Source organism: Xenopus laevis, chromosome 9_10S, assembly GCF_017654675.1.
Source record: "Xenopus laevis strain J_2021 chromosome 9_10S, Xenopus_laevis_v10.1, whole genome shotgun sequence".
Classification (NCBI taxonomy): domain Eukaryota; kingdom Metazoa; phylum Chordata; class Amphibia; order Anura; family Pipidae; genus Xenopus; species Xenopus laevis.
The window spans coordinates 1,668,542-1,693,860 of record NC_054388.1 but is presented as its reverse complement, the minus strand read 5'-3'; the positions used below and the strand labels follow the sequence as shown (position 1 = coordinate 1,693,860).

The window sequence follows — 25,319 nt, the reverse complement described above, 5'->3', positions numbered from 1 at the left end:
TGATGTGTTTCTGAGAGTTCTTTTTTGTGCACACGTGATACCCATGCGCCCACTTGTCTCCATGTAGATTAATAGACCCTCGCAGGGGCTGCTTACTCTACTGCATTGGCTGGCTACTCTACTGTAGGGGCTGGCTACTGTACCACTGGGACTGGCTACTCTACCGCAGGGGTTGGCTACTCTACTGCAGAGGCTGGCTACTGTACCGCAGGGGCTGGCTACTCTACCACAGGGGCAGGCTATTCTACTGCAGGGGCTGGCTACTGTACCGCAGGGGCTGCCTATTCAACCGCAGGGGCTGCCTATTAAACCGCAGGGGCTGGCTACTCTACTGTAGGGGCTGGCTTCTTTACTGCAGGGGCTGGCTGCTCTACTGCAGGGGCTGGCTACTGTACCGCAGGGGCTGGCTACTCTACTGCAGGGGCTGCTTACTCTAGTGTAGGTGCTGAACTGCCTTCATGCTGTTACCTGTAGCAACCAATTAGATAGTGCCTTTCATTTTCAGACATATTTGCTGATTGGTGCTTGTTGGTAACTAGAGGACTTTAAGTCATCTTATTGGCTAAATGTTATATTGTGAGGGCAGCTGAATCCTCCGCATGGACAGGGTGTGACATGGGGTTATTCTTTCTTTCTTTCTTTCTTTCTTTCTTTCTTTCTTTCTTTCTTTCTTTCTTTCTTTCTTTCTTTCTTTCTTTTCTTTTCTTTTTTTTGTATGGGATTCTGGCCTTTCCATAAGTGGATGCCTTTTATTACTGAAGAAGGCTGTGTTTTATTTTTGCTGTGCTTGGAAAAACACTTCCCGTTTAAGTGCCAATATCTTGGTCAAAGTTTGTGTTCACACTTGAGACAGGCCCCGCACACTAGTTAGGTTTAAAGGGGCCTTAGTGATGGAATGAACAGGATATATAGTGATATATATACTGTATATATTATAGTGATCTAGTGATCACACAGTTCTCCTGTGCACTTCTCACTTCCTGTTTGGAGACAGTGCAGAGTTCAGTGCAGATTCCAGGTGGCTATAAACTCCTGCATACTGTATATATCACCCTATAAATCATATATATCATGTATAATCACATGACACCACTAAAGGTACATTGATACACTGAGTACAAGGATTGAATTGCAGATCCCAGTTCCCCCTGCCAGACTTTCATGATTAGTTTTAGCCCTGTTCATGGCATTTGCGATGTTTAAGCCATTGTGGAATTCCAATTTCGATCTATTTTTTGTGTACTTCAACTAGGGAATAGTTCAAATTCAATTCGAATTTTTAAAAAAAAAAGTGAAAATTGGAATTTCAAAATTTATCATGTACTGTCTCTTTAAAAATTCGACTTCGACCATTCGCCATCTAGAACTTGGAGTCAATTGGTGGACTTTGAAAAATCAAAAAACACCTTCGAATCGAATTCGATCGAATGCGTTATTACTTCGATTTGAATTCAGCCGAATACGGACCTATTCGAAGAAAAACTTCGACTTAATTTCGCTTGATCTTTTTAAATTCAAATTTCGAAGTTTTTTCAATTAGAAATTCGTCCCTTGATAAATGTGCCCTCAAGAGTGTCGTTCCAGTAAGTGTAATAAGTATTGGACGGGTATTTATTTCATTATAACCACATTTGCATAAATTGAAAAGGAAAAGCAAAGTTTAGCTTTAAATTGACATTTAGGGGGTTATTTATTAAAGTCCAAATGCCAAAAAATGTGCATTTTTTTTTACTATAAAATGTAATTTTTTATCTTTATACTTTTCGAGATTTATTATCCCCCGATGATGCAAAAAGTCAGAATCTGAAAATACTCCATCTTTAACCTGTCGAGGTCCTGTGAGGTTCTATTTGCAATTTGAAGATATTATGGTCTGCACTGGGTTTCGTACGATAATCCGAAAATTGTGGGATTTTCCGCTGATGCCTTTAAAAATTCTGACTTTTGGGCTGTAAGATCTGAAAATTTTTTCTCAGATCCATGTTTTTTTTAATGATAAATAAGAGTAAACCATGGATTCTAGTTTGGTTGGACTTTTTTTTAATTTAAAATATCAGAAAAATACAGATTATGAAATCTACATGATGATGAGCACAATGACGCTCATTTGGCAATATTTATTGTTGAGGCCCAGGAAGGCGGATTGAGCAGACCTGGTCAAAACCAGATGATTCAATTCATGATCAGATGTCGCTCATGTGTCTGGCCCCATAGGATGCTATTGATCTCACTTTTGAGTGGTTACTGTGATTAAATGCAGATAGAAAGCAAAACCTTCCAAACCTGATATAAACCTGCTCCTTTAAGAATGCTCTGCGTGTTTGTACATTAGCATGGCTGCTCTACGGCTTCATCGATTTGGACTCGATTTCTTTTGTAGTGCGGCGGCGGCTGATCTCACTCAGCCCCTTTTATTCGGAGATGTCATCAATAAAATCGCCACTTACATGCAAAGGGACTCATTCTCCCGATTGTGTTGCTTGAGTGATTCTTCAGCAGGATAAACCTTTTAATAGTCACAGAGCGAGGCGCCGGCACTGGATAGGAATATATTTGTGCCGGGAGTGAAAAGTCGCATTTGGAAAGTTCCTTTGTGTTAACATTTGCATCTCTTCTTTGAGATTAAAGGGCAGAAATACCTATAATACACGCTGAGCTGTGTGATATTGTATTTTTTTTTTTTGCTTGATTTTTTCGTGTTTGTACCCAATCTGATAAAATTGTGATTTTTTTAATAATAAATTAGGTCCAATCATGGATTCTAGTTTGGTCAGACTTTTTTTCATGACTTTGGTTATGACTTTGATAAATAAGGCCCTAAAAGTTTATGAGCCGTAATATCGGGTATATCTGCCCCCAAGGCTCCAGCCCTCACATAAGAGATACATTGTTTTAATATCATTTCCTTTCCCATACTTATCTCTTATATATTTTCCAATGTAGGATCCGTAATCTGGAAACCCGTTATCCAGAAAGATCTGAATTACTGGAAGTCCATCTCTTATAGACTCCATTTTAATCAAATCATTGAGAATTTTAAAAACAATTTCCTTTTTCTGTGTAATAATAAAACAGTCGCTTGTACTTGATCCCAACTAAGATATAATTAATCCTTATTGGAGGCAAAACCAGACTATTGGCTTTATTTCATGTTTACATGATTTTCTAGTTGAATTTAGGTATGAAGATCCAAATTGCAGAAGGATCTGTTATCTAGAACAGCCCAGGTCCTGAGCATTCTGGATAACAGGTCCCATACCTGTACAGGTTTTTAACATTGGCCACATAGTAGCAGCAAGTAGGTTGTTGCTGTTGAGTTAAAGTTAACCCTGTCTTTCAGAATCTGACATTATTAATTCCAGCAAAATAGTGTTAATAACGCCAAAGAGACTTCAGGTGAAAACCACTCACCGGCCATTTGTCTGAAGGCTTTTGTGGAATTCATATTATATTTCTTTGATTTCCATATGTTCTCATTTATTGCAAAAAAAAGGCAATTGGAAACGTATTCCTGCTACAGGTCAGAGTTCAGGTCCTGGCAGGTGACATGATATTAGTCTTATCTTAATATGTCTTTAATTATTGTAGCCTTCCAATTAATGCTGGGCAGATTTATGTTCCTGAATATCTCTTCTTACAGTTACAGTTACATGCTTGCAGTTGTTTCCTCTGCCTTGCTAAGCTTTCTTATCTCAGTCATTCTGATAAGGTCTTAAAGGAGACATATTGTGTAAAAAATAAGAATGTACCAGTGCATTATACTCATTTAGATATAGACGAATTGTACTTAAAAAAAGTAGTGTTTCAGATTTATTGAATATTTCTGCAAAACCCCTAATAATCCCTCCCTTCTCTTCCACTTGCTGCTCCCTGAATTCCCAGGCTGTGCCCTCAGCTCACTGCACTGTAGGACAGGAACCAATCAGCAGCTAGCAGGACCTGATAGGGAACTGAAGCCTGTCTGTGCTTGTGTGACTGCAGGGCTGTGATTGGCTGTCCCCTCCTAGACACGCCCACCCCTCATTTGAAACAGGGACCAGAGAACATCTATAGGGAGCTCTAATAAAGGGGCTATTTTTAAAGATAATATTAATTTTTTAGCACCATGTAAAAGCAGCACCATATATTACTTATAATTGCCTACAAAATTAGGGTTTTTTCATTTATCCTATATGTCTACTTTAAAATCCTGCAGTAATGCCAATTGGGTATTTCCCATTGCTATTCAACTACTATTTGACATGTGTTAGTTCTGCAAAGGCAAGTGATGATCGCAGGTGCTTTTTGGGCCTGTGGCCTCATCCATTTATCCTCCCCAGAGCAAGGGATATTAGATAAGGTCACTTGGGGGCAAATTTATAATATATGGAAAAGGGATTCCAAGCAGTTTGATGCTTCCATCTCTTATAAATTAAACCATAGAGTCCCTTACAGCCAGGTGTGCTCCCCTTAGGTTAAAGGGATCCTGTCATCAGAAAACATGTTTTTTTCAAAGCACATCAGTTAATAGTGCTACTCCAGCAGAATTCTGCACTGAAATCCATTTCTCAAAAGAGCAAACTGATTTTTTTATATTCAATTTTGAAATCTGACATGGGGCTAGACATTTTGTCAATTTCCCAGCTGCCCCAAGTCATGTGACTTGTGCCTGCACTTTAGGAGAGAAATGCTTTCTGGCAGGCTGCTGTTTCTCCTTCTCAATGTAACTGAATGTGCCCCAGTGAGACATGGGTTTTTACTATTGAGTGTTGTTCTTAGATCTACCAGGCAGCTGTTATCTTGTGTTAGGGAGCTGCTATCTGGTTACCTCCCCATTGTTCTTTTGTTTGGCTGCTGGGGGGAAAGGGAGGGGGGTGATATCACTCCAACTTGCAGTACAGCAGTAAAGAGTGATTGAAGTTTATCCGAGCACAAGTCACATGACATGGGGCAGCTGGGAAATTGACAAAATGTCTAGCCCCATGTCAGATTTCAAAATTAAATATAAAAAAATCTGTTCTTTTGAGAAATAGATTTCAGTGCAGAATTCTGCTGGAGTAGCACTATTAACTGATTCATTTTGGAAAAATGTTTTTTTTCCCATGACATTATCCCTTTAAGGAGATGGCCTGGGTCACAATGGTTAACTATCTGTCCTAAGATGAGATCTATGTGGAAAGTCACATGTAGGTTGGCAGCTCTCTACAAATACGTTGCATTGTTTCCTGAGTAGGCACATGGTGTTATTTTATATATATTCCACTGGGACTGCTCCATGGGAAACAATGAGATCTAATTGAGCCACATACAGGTAATCAGCTTTAAGTCTTCATGAGTGACATTCGCCTTGCCAGGTGCACTAAATGGGCAGTGGACATGAGGTTTTCTAGGGTTAATCTATGTTGGTATTCCTGGAAGGAATTGGAGAAGGAGAAGTTAATAGTAAAGAAGACTTGGTATATTAATTCCTTGCTATGAATGGGCAGTGCACAGGCCACTAGTAAATAGCAAGTATTTGATGGTGAGACTCCATAAACATAGTACAGCTATGGGACCCGTTATCCAGAGAGTTCCAAATTACGGATAAAACTGTCTCCCATTATAATAAATGAATCTAAATTTTTTAAAAATATTTCCTTTTTCTCTGTAGTACTTTGTACTTGATCCCAACTAAGATATAATTAATCCTTATTGGAGGCAAAACCAGCCTATTGGCTTTATTTCATGTTTATATGATTTTCTAGTAGACTTAAGGTATGAAGATTCAAATTACGGAAAGATTCATATTCTGGATTAAAAGCATTCTGGATACATTAGGGTTCTGTGCAGGGGTTGATGGCTGCGGGGGTTAATGTGGAGGTGCCATGGAGTGAAGGGTTAACTCGGTCTCATTTCCAGCATCCCTAGACGCTCCCTCCTTTTTATTTTTAGAACCTGCAGTTCAGTCACCATAACCCATTGGGGTCAGCAGAGGCCCCGGAAATATGTCGGAGTCACAAGAGGGAACATTAGAAGGCACAGAGGTCATGGAAGCTCAGATATATTTTAAAGGGGAAACCGCCTCGAATGTCACATCTGATAGAATTGGGGCAGAATGAAGAGTGGCCGGAGCCTTTGGGGCCAATTTTTATTATTTAGGGCAAGGGCAGCCGAACTTTAGCCATGCAAACTGCTGCACTGCAGATCCCCAGGCTGACTTTGGTGGCTGATTGGATGCTGGTAGTTGCAGTTCAGCGGCATCTGGTCACAAATTGGATGTGTCTGGTTTGGAGCAATAGTTTTACACAAACAGGGTCTGGTGTAATGAAGGGGGGCTGCTGTGTGTGTGCAGTGAGTGGTGCCCGCTGCAATACATCTAATATCTGTACCCACAGCACCATATACCCACTATCTCTCAGGCTTTATACTGTGCCCACAGCCTTCCACTGGGTTCCCCATGTGCTTCTCCTTCCCTCCTTATTCTCCTGCAATTCAACCCAACCTACTGTGATTGTCTCTGCCTCTCCCCCATCTTTTCTCTGCTCCCCATTTCTCAGCCCCCTCCTCCCTTTTCTGCTGCCATCGCCCCCCTCTTTCTGGATTGAGTTAGTAAACAGATTAGGCCTGTGGATTTGCATGTGATTGAATTTAGTGATTCCCACGCTGGACCCAAGAGGGCACCGTCTCCCTCCCCACTCCCAAATACCAGAACCCCAGCTCTCCTTCATTCCCAAATTCCAGTGCTCCCTCCATCCCTCTCTGCCAAATACAAGCCATGGCCGTGCCACACTCCCTCCCCAACAGGCCATAAGGTCAGCCATTCATTTGTATTTCTTAATAACGGTTCTAGTTACAGTTGCGCTGAAACATCTTATTTCCACTTCTCTTCACAACGGTGATGCTTCCGTTTAACAAGCCAGCACCCAGAATCATCATTTATTATATAGTCCCAGCATGTTACACAGCACTTCATTTATAATAACACGGCTCTTAAAAGAAATGAATGGGATCAGTGGACCCTGCTCACAAGAGCTTACAATCTTGCTTATATGTATGTATATACATTCTTATCTCTATTTTCTATGTCCATGCTCATGTGCTTTATACCATCACATTAGTTCAGGCCTGGTGCCCTCATCTTTCTCCGTTGCATTTGAGGTGAGAGTGGGCAGTCGTTGGCAATTCCCAGGCAGTTCTCCTTGAGCCGCACTCATGGAATGTCAGTCTCCCGGGTGCCTTGTAAGAAGCAGAAATGGGTCAGCGGTGGATGGTGTCGGATCCAATGGAGTGTGAATGTGTGTCTGTGTGGTTCTCCCTCCTCCCAGACATAACATGGCTCTTTAGGGTTTATTTGCTTTGGAGATGTGGAAATCTGTGCTGGAACTGGAAGTCTGTCTGTGCTGACGCAGGCCCTATGCATTCTGGGAGTCTCCTACAAAGACCTTTTCTCAGTGAATCCTCCATGAGCAAATAGAACATTAAAGGACACATAGAAATGAAAAGGCATAAATGCCGCCTTTGAGTTAAGCTCATTCACTTGCGTTTATTTAGAAAAAATAAAAAAAAGTATATATATATATATATAAACACTATCTAGAGTCCTTCCTGATGCCTCAGATTGGGAGGAAACCATGATAGTCTGCTTCTGACTCACATGAACCATATCCCCGCCCCTTTAAAGTCATTCAACTCCGCCCTCACCCTGTCCCCTGTCGATGGATCCTGGGGCTTGAAATCCCTGTGCTTTCCGGGGAAAGGAGAGGAACGTCAACTCCCAGAATCCATCACTTTTCAGTTGTCAGTAGGGATGCACGGAATCCAGGATTCGGTTTGGGATTCGGCCTTTTTCAGCAGGATTCATATTCGGCCGAATCCTTCTGCCTGGCTGAACCAAATTAGGGATGGGGAGGGAAATTGTGTTTTTACATAACAAGGAAGTAAAAAATGTTTTCCCCTTCCTAACCCTCATTTGCATATGCAAATTAGGATCCGTTTCAGTATTCAGCCGAATCTTTCGCGAAGGATTCGGGGGTTCAGCCGAATCGAAAATAGTGGATTCAGGGCAATGACCCCTTATCTGGAAAACTCCCGATCCTCAGCTGTACAATTAATTATTAGCTGCTGCTAATTTTGGAAATCCCTGCGTACAGGCATGGGACCTGTTATCCAGAATGCTCGGGACCTGAGGATCTTTCCGTAACTTGGATCTTCAATAAGTATTCATTTAAATATTAAATAAACTCAACGGGCTGCTTTTGCTTCCAAGTAAAAGCTACGGTTTTATTATTACACAGAAAAAGGAAATCATTTTTACAAATTTGGATTAATGGTATAAAATCTAGTCTGCCTTTCTGTAATTCTGAGCTCTCTGGATAACAGGTTTCCGGATAACGGATCCCACACCTGTACAGGATTAGCATTATAGACATACAGACATTATATAAGGTCCATCAAATCCATTAATTTTGATCAGGCAAGTTTGGAAATGTGACTGAGGCTGATGATTGTGTGTCTGTGATACTATTATTCCTAAAGATATTAGTGAACATAACCAAGCCTTATGGTCAGGGATGGATGGGGAGGTAGCATAATGAGTTAATATATTTGGAGTGCCCTGGGGAGGCAGCAGCTGATCTAGACATGGGGTTAAGTAAGAGATACCCTACTGTCATATGGAAATATCTGGAACAACTGACAGCTGTAGCCTTGGCAGCAGCCGCTGGAGCACATTGTTATGCTAATAGGTGTTAATACTCCGTACAACTGGCCTATTGTGAAATACATACTGTTGGCAGTCAGGTGTTTGAGGCAATGCTCTTGCAGGCACATCTATAGGCAGAACTAGTAACATAACCTGTAATAGCCATTCTGATAGACTTGTGGGGCTGTGCATGACCAGATTGAGTGTTTTTGCTGGTGGAAACTTCTTTAGATAATAGAGATAATGTAAAAAATGTCACATGTTTAACAGTCCACATTAAATCAACACGTTACCTACTTTCTTATGGCAGTGACTGACATTTAGTGGAAATGACAGAGCTGGAATGCTGTCAGGTATGTGCCCCATGTACAACATGTACCTGTCACATGCCAATATAAGTACTTAGCACATACCACTCCTATACTAGTCCTTAACCAGTCCTATACCAGTCCTATACCACTCCTATACCACTCCTATACCACTCCTATACCAGTCCTTAACCAGTCCTATACCACTCCTATACCAGTCCTTAACCAGTCCTATACCACTCCTATACCACTCCTATACTACTCCTATACTACTCCTATACCAGTCCTTAACCAGTCCTATACCACTCCTATACTACTCCTATACCAGTCCTTAACCAGTCCTATACCACTCCTATACCACTCCTATACTACTCCTATACCACTCCTATACTACTCCTATACTAGTCCTATACCACTCCTATACCAGTCCTAAACCAGTCCTATACCACTCCTATACCAGTCCTAAACCAGTCCTATACCACACCTATACCACTCCTATACCAGTCCTATACTAGTCCAATACCACTCCTATACCACTCCTATACCACTCCTACACTACATCTATACAAGTCCTATACCACTCCTATACCAGTCCTATACCAGTCCTATACTACTACTATGCCACTCCTATACCAGTCCTATACCACTCCTATACAAGTCCTAAACCAGTCCTATACCACACCTATACCACTCCTATACCAGTCCTATACTAGTCCAATACCACTCCTATACCACTCCTACACTACATCTATACAAGTCCTATACCACTCCTATACCAGTCCTATACCAGTCCTATACTACTACTATGCCACTCCTATACCAGTCCTATACCAGTCCTATACCACTCCTATACCAGTTTGAGCTCATCAGCAAGTTAGTTGGGATCAAGTACAAGGTAATGTTTTATTATTACACAGAAAAAGGAAATAATTTATACACATTTGGATTATTTGGATAAGATGGAGTCTGTGGGAGATGGGCATTCTGTAATTCGGAGCTTTTTGGATAATAATGGATAATAATAGATCCCATACCCATATATATACATATATACGTACATACGTACCTGCCTTCTATTCATCTTCAAATTTCATTTCACTGTTCCCTGGTTGCTAGGGCAATTAAGCCCTAGTAACTAGGCAAGCATTAAAATTCCAAGCACGAGAGCCGCACAGAAAAAAAAAATGTAAATCATCAGAAACCATAAAAAAATGAAAGCCATTTGTCTTAGAATTCTATTTTCAGCAGATCAACCCCTATCCTTCATTAACGGTGCTCAGTGAAGCCATCAGTCACCTTTTACATTGGGCTGTGTGATGAGTAATAAGTGGTAACTAGTAACCCTGAGCAAGCAGTCCATGGGTAACATTTACTCACTGTTGAAAAGGAAGCATCTGATTGATTGCGGTGGGTTCCTAGACCTTGAGCTTATTCTTATACTGCCCCAAACATATTTGAAGTTGCCAAGTATTCCAGTCTTCTTGGCTCAAGGGAACCATAATTGGGGGGCCATACTTTTTTTTTTTTCCCTGAACAGTTCTGTTCTTCTACAGATATATATATATATACAGTATAAATATAGAGAGAGATGTGGTGAGCTTGTGTATGTCTCTCTGTATATGTGAATGTGAGCTACAGACATGTCTCTCTCGTGCTAATGCACCAAACACAAAGCAGCTGTTGATTCCAAAAGGTCTCTATAACCACGTGGAAGTCGGAGCCGGAAGGTAAGGCTCCAGCATTAACCCTTCCCCTCCCCCCCATTAAGCTTCTTTGGGTTTGGACCATGACTTTGCCTCGCCACCTTTCCTGCTGTCTCTCTCCTCTTGTCTATTCTTAATTCCATTGCACTTTGTCTCACTCTCTCGTTTTACCTGTCTCTTTTTCTCAGCAGCCCTCTTTTTCCAGCCTCTAGCGTCTGCTCTTTCCCTCCTCCCTCCAATATTTCTGTGTTTCTCTTCCCTCTGTTTTTGGTTTTTCTCCTCTCCATCCCTTCTTTCATGCCCTGCCTCTTCCCTCTCTTTCTCCGTCTCTCTCTCCTTCCCACCCTTCTATTTGCAGCACATTATTCTGCATGGGCCGTTTCCGTACAATCCTTGGATCACTGCTGTGCCTGTGGATCTCCATCTGTCTTGTGCACTCCTCACTTTCATATGTCCGTCTGTCTCTTTTATCACCTTATCCTCCTACTTCATTCCTTTGCTATCAGGGTTCCTCATTTCAAATTTAGTCTTGTATCTACTTCCCAAACGTCCTCACTTCCTTCCTCCTCCTCCTCCTCCTCCTGATCATTTCAGTGCAGGGCTGGTTGCTATGCTGTTGTCCTAGCAACATCTGGAGGGCCTGGGCCTGGTCTCATGTCCAGAGTCTGCCCACCCTACTCTTGTGCCCCTCACATTCAGCCCTTCTGCTCTATCTCCTTTCCTATTTCTCTTTCTATCTCTTGGCTGCACTCTCAGGCACAGCCATTCCCTGACACTGTCTCTCACACTCTCTCTTTCTTTCCCATCAGCTTCTCCTGGTGTATTAGCAGTAGGTACACAGTGCAAGCAATTGTCACTCATATTATGCCCTTGCCAAGTCCTGGCTTAAATAGAGGCTAAACATTTTCCCTAATATATTTGTTTATGTGCCTTTACAACTTGCCCCAGTTTGTCTTCTCTACAGCATCTCACCCATCCCCAGTGCAGATTGTACAGCACTTCCAAATCCTGTTATTCCTTCGGAATAATATCCATAACCAGAACAGAATGGGCAGCAGTGCCAAAATCCTGTTTTCTTATAGACTAATATCCATAACCAGTACAGGGTGAGCAGCAGTGTGCCAAAATCCTGTTATTCCTACAGAACCATATGCAAACCCAGTACAGAATGGAAAACAGGGCAAAAATCCTGTTATTCTTAGAGAATGATACCCATTCCCAGTACAAAATGAGCAGCATTGCAAGTCCTGTTTTCCTACAGAATGATATACATACCAAGTGCAGAATATCAATATCCAATATGGAATGGTAGAGAATGGTATCCATCCGCAGGACAGAAATATATTGTTTCCTAGCGCTGGGAGCACACATTTAGCTGATTTTATGTTCTTATTCATGTATGTGCAAAGATGAGAGACGTACAGAAAAAGTCCCGTGGCACCAAATCTGCGCTTCCCATGATAATGAGGGATTAGTATGGGAAAGTCTATAGGGAGAGCAGGTGCTGTCTTAAATCTCAGTGACCCCTTGATGCCCTATGGAACGTTCTTACTGCTCTGGTACTGACCAATGCAGCCCCACTCCTTCCTTGCATCTCTTTCCTGCAGTGCAGTCTCTCTGATATATATAAATATATATACACACGCCATTATTACTGTATATTCATCTGTGTACTGACCCACCAGCTCTGCAGTAACCTTCTTGGCCATTCTTTCTATTCATGGCAGTGATTCAAGATAAGGCCCACAATGAAATACTGCTAGGCCGCAGCAGCCACTGGGTCTGCTCTCTGTGTTGCCTATGTGGGAAGAGCCCTCCATTCCTTTTATGCTGCAGTTAGTAATTGTACAGCATTGCAGCCAGTATTCCTGACACCATCCACACCCAGCTGTTACTGTGAGGCTATTGTGCAGCTATTGTGCAGCTATTGTGCAGCTATTGTGCAGCTATTGTGCCTGACTCCTTTTCCTGTAATGAACCCAAGTCAGACCTGTCTATAAGTGAATCCCAGTCCCCAGCAAACCTCACTAATACATAGCACTGTGCTCAGCTTAGGGGCCTCCTCCTGTTATCTGCTGACTGTTTTCCTTCCAGCCTCAGGGGATTCTCATTGATCCCTTAATGTCCTGCAGGCCAGACAGTGCAGTGAGTTATGGTCTCTAATGCACTTTCATCTACTCTGTCTGAACGGGAGGTCTTCATGGACATTAACGCTTTTTGTGCTTTGGTGGTATGGTTAAGAGCCTCCATTTTTCTTGAAAGTGAAGGGGCCGTAGGGGTAGATAGGGGCTGTCACTTACAAGGTACCAGGCCCGGACTGGCAATCTGTGGGTTTTGGCAAATGCGAGAGGGGCTGCCATAAGATGCCATAGAAAGTCACTATTTAGTTCGCAGGTGGAAGCTGATTGGGCCTCTCTATAATTGGAATGTCAGCAGGTCCGGACAGTTAATTAAAATAGGCCCTGGCATTTCAGGTACACAGAGGCCCAATCAGCCGCCACCAGCCAACTAAATACTGACTTTCTATGGCACCTTATAGCAACCCACAGATTGCCAGTCCAGGCCTGAATGTCAGTACCTATTTTGACTCCCAGTCCAGACCTGCAAGGTACACATATGCTTTTCAGTTTGGGCACATTAACTGGGATCTAAAAGAATGGTCTTGCGAAAATGACCCCTGAGCTGATATATATGAGTTGATCGCTGGGCACTAGGACCAAAGCCAACCCAATCATATCTTGGCATGTAAGCCTCCTTGTGGTTGGTGAACTATAGATCACACATTAGTATTTTAGTTTAAAACTAGGGTACAGGTGGGCAGTGTAGGCCTTACCTACTCACTCCTGCCCCTTTTTTCATCTCTCTACAATCCCATGTTACCTTACTCTCCTCTCTCCCTTTATCACCAGTTCTCAAATCTCTTGTGACTGCCCTGCCTGCATGCTGACATATTCTCTCTTATTGCACCCATCTAGCCATCTCCCTCATATCACTGGCACTCTCATTCATGATAATGCCTGCAGGTTGCTATATAATGCAGTAACCTTGGAGACTCCCAAGACAATATTAGCTGAGTGAATGGACTCATCTCCTACTGAGCTGCACATTTTCATATGGACCCCGATTAAAATAGTCTGTCCCTCTTTATAGCGTTGCTTGTGTTCACATTGTACCCTTCTGCCATAGCTGTAGAATGAAACTTGCAATGGGAGGGGTGGTTTGATATATATATATATATATATATATATATATATATATATTTCTTTCATTTATGTCCCCCTTTCATCTAATCATGATGTCACTTTTAATGGTAAGAAGCATGTGATGTTTTTGTTCTCTCTTTGTTGGTTATTGTTCATTATTCAAATACTCTAGCATACTCAAGAAAAATTCAAGAATCATGGATAGTGGTCCATGCCAATGGTAAATAGTGCCCAAAGTACCACTTCTGGGCCAGGGCTTTGATTAGTATAGGTGTATAAGCCTGAAAGTCTTCAATGTGAAGCCTGTAGACCAATTAAAGAAAATCCCTGGAAATTGACTTTGTTGCAGTTGCTCCAGACGTCATTAAAACTGTCTCTAGATCAGTGATTTTCGGATGTTTTCCGTTCCAGACCCTCAAGGAGATCTTACTTTTGACAAAGTCCATGAAAACTCTATGGATATAAGGAAAAATTGGTGTATCAGTTGTAGGGGAACTATCACGGAAATGAATATATTGGCATGAAAATAAGTGATGAGTAAATTTAGTTTACCTCCAAGATGGGCTCCCAGGAGTATCTAGGGACTGAGGCCCAAATTCACTAACCTGCGGTAATTTGCCAGCGTCCGTTTCGCGCACTTCGCCAGGCGTAATTTCGCTAGCGCTACGCAAATTCACTAAAATCCGAAGTTGCGCTCAGGGGAAGTGTAAGGTTGCGAAGTTGCGCTAGCGCTAATTCGCAAAGCAAAGTTACTCTAGCGATGCTTAACTTGCATACGGCGCCAAATTGAAGTTACAATGGAGAAAAATGTGCACTTTAGTGAATTTGCGTAGTTACGTCCGTTGCGCAAATTCGCTAGGCGTAAGGGTGTGAAGTAACACTAGCGAATTTACACCAGCTTCCGTTAGTGAATCGGCGAATTAACGAAATTTCGCTACGCTGGCGAATTCACGCTAGCGTTAGGCGCTTCGTCCTTTAGTGAATTTTGGTCTATTTGTCCATAACTAGACTACTCTGCCCCCTCCAGCCAAGGCTCTCCATCTCTTTAGGGGCCAGCCCTATAATTGGGAATGATTTCTCTAGATGAGCTTCAATACCTCGGAGCAGATTGTGTTCATAAGTAAACCTTCTAACTGTAACTGACCACAGAATAGCATACATTTCTCCCTGCATTCAGATTTATTTTGTTTCTCTATTACAGCCAGTTCAACTGCAGCTCTGTTAGTTACTTCCTTGTCTACTGTGAAGCTCCATTCTCTTTTGCTTTCTGAGCGCTCCTCTCTCCGACTATGAAGACCTTTAAAAGGTGCCTACTGGGCATGCTTACTGCCTCTGTTTCAATGGGAATCATGCATGCGCAGCAGGCACCTCTTTGAAGTCTTCATAGTCAAAGAGAAACGGCGCGCGCATAAATTAAAAGGTGGGCGGAGCTTTACGCTAGACAAGGAAGTAACTGAAAGAGCTGCAGTTGAACTGGTTGTAACAGAGAAATCAAATAAACTAAATGCAGATAGAAATGTATGTTATTCTTAGATCTGTTTAAGGTCAGGGCACCATAAATGAAAAGGCACTCGGATCGATTCGTTTTCTGAAGTCGTCCAAAGTTTCATGAATCGCTCTGAGTGCCATCCCACCAGCCATTTTCATTATAGCCAGTGGAAGGCAGAGGAAGGCAGTTTGGGGAGATTAGTCGCCCCAAAGAAGAGGAGATCTGTCGCCAGGCAGCTAATCTCCCTGAATCGGCCTGTGTGCCCTGACCCTTAGAGTAATTTTAGGGGTTATAAAACAAAAGGCTTACTTATCCTTTTATTTCAGAATCTGACCTAATGAGTCTGTAGTAGGAAAATGCAGGTACAAGATGCTGTGTTTCTAGGCAAGCAGAAATAATAGGAACAATTGCCCATTTGCATCTTCATTATTTGTGGATCCCCCTTTCTCCTCTCATCTATAACCCTGTGAATCTCCTCGCTCACAAGTGCCATTCCTGCCTCCTACAAGTTTCTTAAATAAAAGGAGACGGCTTGTCCATTACCCCTGGCAAACAGGTGGGCTTCTTTACTAGTCTGCAGGGCAGGGGGCATTTGTTAGCTAAGTAACGGATAGCACTCTGTATTACAGTAACTAGACTCCGATAGCAATAAAAAGGATATAGACACCCCCTCCGTCTGTTGTGTACATAATGGTGTGTCCTTGGTATGCCTGTAGAATAGCAATGGGGTAGTGTCTGAGTCTATATCCCATTATCTTGTGGTGAGGGAATTCGATGGCCATCTGTCAATAGCATAGTCTTTTATGCTGCAGCCTGCATTGGCAAACTACTGGCGCTCAGCTCTGGCCTCTTTCACTGACTAAATGTTTCTTGCTTTGCTCCCTGGGTGTTGGCACAGGCTGTGAGAGGCACCATGCCAGGGGGGCAGGAGGGTTCAGAAGGATAAATCCCTCTGGTGGTGTCTCGGATACCAGGACTAGGCCGCAGCAGCTGGGCATCATGGGGGGGAAAAAGGACTTGAGTTTTGTGCCCGGGATCCAAATAGCACCGATAAAAGAATGAGGTGAAGGGAAGCCAACAAAAGTCTCATTTACTGATTTCTATAAGGGAATGTAAATCACAGCGCTGCCCCGTGCACTCCTCCTGCCTCTTTAAAATGCACCCTGGTAACTGGAAGCAGATCCAAGATGGACGGGGAGATTGTGTATGTGTATAAATATATATAATTATTATGTGTAGCAACAAAAATAGTCCGCACTCATAGGTCTTGTAAAGTGAACATAAGTTGTGTTTAGTCAACGTTTCGGCTCTTGTACGTGAGCCGTCCTCAGGAAGTGCAAATAAAATTCAAACAAACATATTTATACACCTTGTGAGGGAAAGAGCGCCGAATCCAGCTGTCATGATGTAAGTGTAGGGGGCGTATATCTTAAGTGTATAGTATTTACCCAAAGTGACATCCATCATTAGTGTATCTCATATGGAAATATTCGTGAAAAAGGTCAAGGGGGGACTCTATGATTTTCCATATAGTGCTCAGCAGAATCTTAGTGCAAACATCCTCAAACGTGCAATTAAAAGCCGCAAGGTATTGTTAAACTATTGTGTACTTACATCATATGTATATATATATATATACACACACACACACATAATAATGTCCTTTGAACTCTCTTTATCGGAGGTACCCGAGTGTAATGACACAACAATTAGCCAGTTGCTGATGTAGCTAGCCACTTTATGGATTAGCGTGCAGCCTGCTGAGATGACTTTCTTATATTAAATGCATCAACCTGTTTCATACAACGATCTCGCTGCTGGGCTGCAATGGCTGTGCCAGCAAATATAAAGAAGGGGGACTCAGGCTGGCATATAGCTCGTGTCCCCGTTCCTTCCACAAGGGAGGGCAGCACATACTGTATTTCTCTAGTTACAGCAGCGTCTCTATGTTAAAAGCAGACCCTGTGGTTACGCCAGACACAGACACCCCATGAGCTGACACCTACCTGGTTCTTGTTAGATGTCATGCTTCCTTACATTACTATATGATTTTATATGTATATATTATGGCTCGATGGGAGATGAATCTAATGAAAGATGCAAAGATGGTTTTAAGTATTAAAAATATATATTGATTGGTTTATTTGGATATTTGTATCAGTAAGAGGATGTATTTAGGTAGCTACTGCGTAGTACATAGTCATGTATTTACCAGGTAGGTTATATGGAGCAATTGGAGTCGTTACAGTGAGAGTTTATGGAGCAGGTTTATATGGAACACTATGAGAAGTATTACAGGAGAAGGAAAAAACATACAAGCCAAGGCACAATCTCCCCACTAGGGATGCACCAAATCCACTATTTTGGGATTTGGCAAAATCCCAAATCCTTTGTGAAAAATTCAGCAGAATACCGAACAAGATTCAAACCCTAATTTGCACATACAAATTAAGGCCAGGAAGGGTTAAACCTTTTTTAATTCCTTGTTTGTGTGACGAAAAGTTGCATTATTATAAGGATTTGCGCAAATCCAAATCCTGCTGAAAAAGGCCAAATCATGGATTCGGTGCATCCCTAATACCCACGGGCCTCTGGTTTTGGGGTTCAGTGGTGCATTGAGTATAGTAACTTGCAGACATTGATGTACTTGAGGGACTACTGAGAATTTTAGTATATTAGAAGTAGTCAGAGTGAGAAATGAAGGAATATTAATTGGAGTAATATGAAGACTTCAGAAGTAGAACTAGGAGAAATGGGGAGCATTATATGAATACAGAGGCAGCATATAGTTATGTTCCACATTGTATTTGAGCCTGCGATTAGACTTTGTAGCCCATTGGCACACCCTTAACAGCTGCACCTTCTCCTCGGTTATATAAAAAATATTTGCTTCCAGTACCAGCAATAATTGCTTTCCATTTTGCAAGATCTTCGGTATCCGTCTCTTCAACATTTCCATGTGTTATTTTGTCTTTCAGAGCTCTCCGAGGCCTCAGCTCCTCTCTCCGAATACTAAGGTGGTGATGGTCGACCTGTGAGAGGCGCCCGCCCGCCTCCATGTGAAAGCCACGCCCCATGAGCCTTGGGCAGCTGGGGGCGGAGCCCACCTTGGTCTCTTCGGATTGGTTCTGGATGGAATTACGTTGAATGGACCAGAATCTCAGCGGGCTGGACTGCTTGTCAGAGCCAGATGAAAAAAGGTAAAATGATCTCATCCCACCCTAGGAAGAGGGAAGGTTATATGGATTTATTGGAAATTTATTGCAAGGGTTATATGGAACAATAGCAGAGATCATTGTCAAGATTCTCATTCATCCTGGTCATGGTATATCTGTAGAAAAAAGTCAAATCAACTGGACTTGCTGTGTTTTTTCGTGAAAACGTTTCACCAGTCACCCAACTGGCTTCTTCTTAATTGAGAAAGCCAATTTACATTCTGAATTGAGAAAGCCAGTTGGATGACTGGTGAAACGTCTTCAAGAAAAACCCAGCAAGTCCAGTTGACTTATTTCTACAGATAATAGCAGAGATCAATATACTGCACAATATACTGTACACACATATAGAGAGAGACGAGAGTGGGATAGGTATAAGGTGAATTTTACAGAACAATATGGGGAATTATAGGAAGGGTTATATTGAACTAGAGGAGCAGTAATTAGGAGGCTTATATGAAGGCTTTATATTGGATTACTTACATGGAGGAGTTCTAGGAAGGGAAATACAAAGCAATAAATGATGTTACTTTGATTGGGAGCCACTGCCCTGTAGCTCGGCAATGTGCTCTGCTATTGCTGTCCCTATAAGTGCGATATTGGGCTATCCCATTCACATTTAGTGGGGTACTGAGCTCTCTCTTTCCGTATTAGTGGGATGCTAAGTGGTCTCTATCCCTATACATGGGATACTGGTCTGTCTCACCATATAAGTCAGTACTGGTCTGTCTCACCCTGAAAGTGGGATGCTGAGCTGTCTCTATCCCTATACTTGGGATACTGGTCTGTCTAACCATATATGTGGGATACTGGTCTGTCTCACCCTGAAAATGGGATACTGGGCTGTCTCACCCTGAAAATGGGATACTGGGCTGTCTCACCCTGAAAGTGGGATGCTAAGCTGTCTCTATCCCTGTACTTGGGATACTGGTCTGTCTCACCCTAAAAAATGAAGTGTATATATGACCCATAGAAGACTTTATGGAGCAACAGAGATATAATAAAGAAACATTCAGCTGAGGGTGGACCCAATAGAAACAAATTATTTGTTCATTTTTGCTAATAAGAGAGGTGGGTAACCCTGCAATTTGAATTAGAAGTTATTGGACAACTGGTATATTGGGGAGGGTTCTAAGAAATATCAGAGAGAAGTGTGTCATAGGCTGAGATGCTGCAGCATTTTTCTTTGTGTGTATTATAAGCATTCAGGGCTATGATCTCATTGTGTTGATTTTAGCTCCGGCTGGCCAGACGTAAGGGATAGAGTTTATATAATGTATCAGTGTAAATGGCAAGTATAGAAATATCCTTAGATCCTGTTTCTGGAGCCAGTGATCTCCTACCCGCATCACTGGCCAAGGACGTAGGAACCTTCGTTGGCTATTTGCTTTTCCATACTGCTCTCTGGCGCTGAAGAGTTAACTCTTATCAGTGGACTTGTTGGACTCTGCACAGAAATAAAACACCTGGATGTGAACTTTAACCGTTAAAGTGCTGGCGTGCCTGTGTCTGCTGCATAACTGCAGCTCCCTGTGACCTCAGTCACCTACTGTAAACCTGAAACTCTCTCTGTCTGACGCCTCCCCCTGATTCCAATGAACTTAACCATGTCACTGACGTGTCTTGGGCAGTAACCGGTTAAAAGCTTTTTCTCTTGTGTCTGAAAATATATTCAAGGGTTAATTTGCCTTGCAAAACATTGTTTTTTTGTCTACTAAAAACCAATAATGACATTATTAGTGTTATTAGTGTTTTCCAAAATGTAGCTTTTAGAAAATACCCGCACAATCAAATGCATGAATTTGTAACATTATTTTTTTATTGTAGTTTGACAGGTTGCAGGTATTTCTCAGTAGGTAATGAGCAAATTCATTGTAGATTTTAGTAAAATGGTGAAAATAGAAAATGTTTGTTTTAGCTTATATTGTTTGCTTTGAAATCCTTTTTGGAGCACAAACTGACCGAGCCCCTCGGGACATTCACCTTTTATCCCTGAGCCACTGCCCTGTAGCTCGGCCATGTGCTCTGCTATTGCTGTCCCTATAAGTGCGATATTGGGCTATCCCGTTCACATTTAGTGGGGTACTGAGCTCTCTCTTTCCGTATTAGTGGGATGCTAAGTGGTCTCTATCCCTATACATGGGATACAGGTTTGTCTCACCCAATAAGTCAGGTACTGGGCTGTCTCACCCTAAAAGTGGTATGCTAAGCTATCTCTAACTCTATACTTGGGATACTGGGCTGTCTCATCCTATAAGTGGGATGCTAAGCTATCTCTATCCCTATACTTGGGATACTGGGCTGTCTCACCCTATAAGTGGGATACTGAGCTGTCTGACCCTATAAGTGGGATACTGGGCTGTCTGACCCTATAAGTGGGATACTGGGCTGTCTCATCCTAAAAGTGGGATACTGAGCTGTCTGACCCTATAAGTGGGATACTGGGCTGTCTCACCCTATAAGTGGGATACTGGGCTGTCTCACCCTATAAGTGGGATACTGGGCTATCTGACCCTATAAGTGGGATACTGAGCTGTCTGACCCTATAAGTGGGATACTGGGCTGTCTCACCCTATAAGTGGGATACTGGGCTATCTGACCCTATAAGTGGGATACTGAGCTGTCTGACCCTATAAGTGGGATACTGGGCTGTCTCACCCTATAAGTGGGATGCTAAGCTGTCTCTAGCCCTATACTTGGGATATTGGTCTGTCTCACCCTATAAGTGGGATACTGGGCTGTCTGACCCTATAAGTGGGATACTGGGCTGTCTCACCCTATAAGTGGGATGCTAAGCTGTCTCTAGCCCTATACTTGGGATATTGGTCTGTCTCACCCTATAAGTGGGATACTGGGCTGTCTCACCCTTTAAGTGGGATTCTTGGTTGTCTCACCCTATAAGTGGGATACTGAACTATCTGTCCGTGTGAGAGTTGCAGTCCCTAGGCCCTAGGATAGGGAAAGACTATACCCCTCAGAACTCCGATCCCTCACATCCCTATACCTGGTCCTGCCTCAGGATACCAGTACACACATGGCCATGAAGTCCTGTGCCAGGAACAGACAAGGAGCTGCTTCCAATTAGATCCACCAAAGAACATTATATACATTAAATTGTAACCCTTCTGTTGCTGCAGAACAAATAGAATTCTAATGCTAAGCGCCTACATGACGGTCACATTCAGGACAGGTTTATGATGTAATGATGTTGATGCACTGGATAGTGATGCTGATACTGAGTAGAAGTCCAGTGGGTTCCAGTGAATACTCTATAAGAAGAGCCTGTTATTCTATAGTCAGTGGTTTCTATACTGGGGTGTAGGAGCAGAACCTGAAAGCTGCAATAGTCTGTAGAATGGGGCCAGGGCAGGTTTTGTGATGTCACTGCTGACTGTTCTGTGACCTCGGAGGGGCGTCCTCTGTAAAGAGCCCCTAAATATCTGTGCTGGGATACCTGCTGCACTGCATTATGTTTTAATCCAGACCTTCTGCTGGAACACGTCTCCCTGGGCCTACATTAAAGTAACATTCCTTCCCACAATAAAGGTTAGTGGATTGCGAGGCATTTAGTAAGTACATTTCTTCCAGTTTCAACTCTTCTCTCCTGTGTCTCCTGCGTATAATGATATTTCTATGGATCCCCCACATTTCCAGCGCTCCCTTAGGACATGGAGCACAAATGGTTTCTGTTAAATGTTTGACTTGTTCTTTTTTGCATTAAATTAACCCACTTCGTGGCCAGAATGAAGGAGGAGGAATGGAGCAAGAATACAATGGGAGCTGGGTGAGACTGGGCAGACTGGAGGAATAAGGGTAACTGGAAGCTATTCTAAAGACTTTTCTAAAGGGGTTATATGCTACAATTACAGACAGGGCTGAGATATAGAACCTGAAAAGCTGGAGGCCCCACCATTTACATACATTTGGGATATTCAGCCTGTGGCACTCCCAGCATCCCCTGTATACCGCTGGGTTTCTAAGAAGGCCTGAGCACTCAATAAATGTGAAGTTATAGGAGTTACAAAGTAATAAATAGGGACGCAACAAATCTACTATTATGGATTCGGCCGAACCCCTGAATCCTTTGTGAAAGATCAGCCGAATACCGAACCAAATCTGAACCCTAATTTGCATATGCAAATTAGGGGTGGGAAGGAGATTTTTTTTTTTTTACTTCCTTGTTTTGGGACAAAAAGTCAAGCCATTTCCCTCCCCACCCCTAATTTGCATTTGAAAATTAGGATTTGGTTCGGCCGGGCAGAAGGATTCCGCCGAATCCAAATCCTGCTGAAAAAGGTTAATAATGAGAAAGGATCTATAAATGAGAAGAGACGATTAAAATATGTTGAATTTCTGCGAAGCAAGTAGAGAAAATTAACCATTGCCCAGCCAGACACCTGCCCTGTGCCCATCACTTACCCAGTGCCGATGTGTCCATGTTACCGCAGGGTGAGTGACATTGGAAGGGACATTCTCGTGTTCTAGACTGCACATATGACAGTTTGTGCGGCTGGCAGTGCCCTGTAATCTGTATTAACACTAAACTTGGCAGCGTGTTTGTTTGTGCAAGAGGAAATCCCATGCTCACGTAGTAAGAGGCATCCGGTGCCAGTGATGATCCACACGCTGCAGAGCTGCCACTGGCACTGGCACTGGCATAGACATGAGTGGGAGGGACGAGAGCAACGTGCGCCCGCATGGGTATCACCACCTGTAACTTCACAATAAATGAATTCAGTTCAGTGCAACTGTCGTGTGGCTCATGCACTTTAACACACAGGAGGGGACAAAACATGACTTGCCTACCTATCACACTCACCTATCAGTCAGTGTTACACGTTTCTATAGCTTCCATATTACAATATTCCCTTATTGCTCCGTGTATTCATTTCCATTTGCTTCATATAACCCACCCTAGAATATAAATACTTCTAATGCTTAATATAACCCTCCCTATTATTCCATCTCATGTTCTATATAAGCCAACTTCTCATGTAACCCTCAGTACAATGCCTTGTATTGCTCTATATAAACCCTTCTATACCGTCTTCTATTGTCCCAAAAGACCCTCTCTATAAACACCCCCTATTGTTCTATTTAACTCTTCCTATTACTCCTCTTAGTGCTCAGTAGTATAATATTTTCTATACTCTCTACTGTTGCTCACATATAAACTTCCTTTAACACCTCCTAGTTCTCCATATTAACCTCCCTTGTATTGCTTCATCTAACCCTATAACGTCCTAATAGCCTTCACTTTAACTCATTGTATTGCTCTATATTACCCTACCTATAATACTTCTTATTGTTCCATATACCGTATATACTCGAGTATAAGCCTAGTTTTTCAGCCCCCAAAATATTCTGAAAAACTCTACCTTGGCTTATACTCGGGTCAAGCGCAAAAACGGTTGCCGGTGTCTTAGAATAGTCGCCGGCATCCAAGAATAGTCACCGGCATCCAAGAATAGTCTCCAAGATTATTCGCCGGCATCCAAGAATGGTCGCCGGCATCCATAAACGAGACGCCGGCATCTCCAATGGCAGCAGAAACCCTCAATTTTTTTGATTGAAACTTACCAGAAGCTGCTGCATTTCTCACCCTAGGCTTATACTCAAGTCAATAAGCTTTCCCAGTTTTTGGAGGTAAAATTAGGTACCTCGGCTTATACTCGGGACGGCTTATACTCGAGTATATACGGTAACCCTTCCTTTAACTCCCTGTATTACCCCATACCATGCCTATAACTCCTCCTATTGCTCCATATAACCCTTCATATTATTCCATATAACCCTCTCTATAACTTATCCTATTGCTCCATATAACCCTTCATATTATTCCATATAACCCTCTCTATAACTTATCCTATTGCTCCATATAACCCTTCATATTATTCCATATAACCCTCTCCATAACTCCTCCTATTGCTCCATGTAGCATTTATATAACTGGTGCCAGAGTTATCAGGGGGGCAATGCTTTTATATTTTGACCCCAACTAAGAATGGGGGATGGTGGTTATATAGAGGCATGTGTAATTTGCAGCCTTCTAGAGATTGCCTGCACCTCCTGGCATCCTACTGGAATGTTTAGTGTTCCTAATATTTATTTATCATATAGTTCCTCTTATATAACTCCTATATCTGCCACCTTGTAATGTTCAGGATATGACAGTTGCAAGAATCAGATCACTGCTCTTCTGTGTGTGTGTGTGTGTGTGTCACAGCTGGCAGTTTAGAAGTTGGCAGCTAGAACATACTTGATATAAAGGAGGAGGAACTGCCGCCGTGACATCTCTCTATGTACAACTGTCACTTTCATTATGATTTTAGATGTGCACAGAAAGGCTTGCTTTGATTATTCCTGCAAAATGACAGTTTTTGCACGGCAGGTGTTTGTGGGGCAAACAGTGAGTTGAGCAGGCCGTGTGTTTTCTGTACAGGCAATGGTGCAGGGGTAAAGGCAGTCGGATCCAGAGCAGCCCTTCCCCACCCTCAGCCATATGCGCTGCTTATCCGGTGACCCATCAGTATATAAATAATGCACATAATGCATTTACAGTAATCACATTATGACCTGAGCTCGGGGTTAATGTGCGTCTTGTGTGTCGGCTGTGTGTTTGTCAGTAAATGACCCGTGTGGCTGCCAGTGAATGGTGTGTTTGTGTTCTCTCTCTGCACAATGTTGTGATTATCTTATTACAGTGTAAACAACATATAGCAAAATGGCCGCTGCTCAGCAG

The 25,319-nt window shown here is 42.5% G+C and overlaps 1 protein-coding gene across 2 annotated transcripts in view; it reads left to right on the top strand.

Annotated features, from left to right (window-relative positions):
- The window catches only part of thra.S (thyroid hormone receptor alpha S homeolog), an 88,056-nt gene that overhangs the window by 36,591 nt on the left and 26,146 nt on the right, over positions 1–25,319 (top strand). For both annotated transcript variants that reach the window (XM_018237969.2, XM_018237968.2), the window contains exon 2: positions 18,341–18,562. In XM_018237969.2, coding sequence (XP_018093458.1) covers positions 18,510–18,562 — 53 coding nt within the window. In that variant the 5' untranslated portion in view covers positions 18,341–18,509. The remainder of the gene's footprint in view (positions 1–18,340; positions 18,563–25,319) is intronic.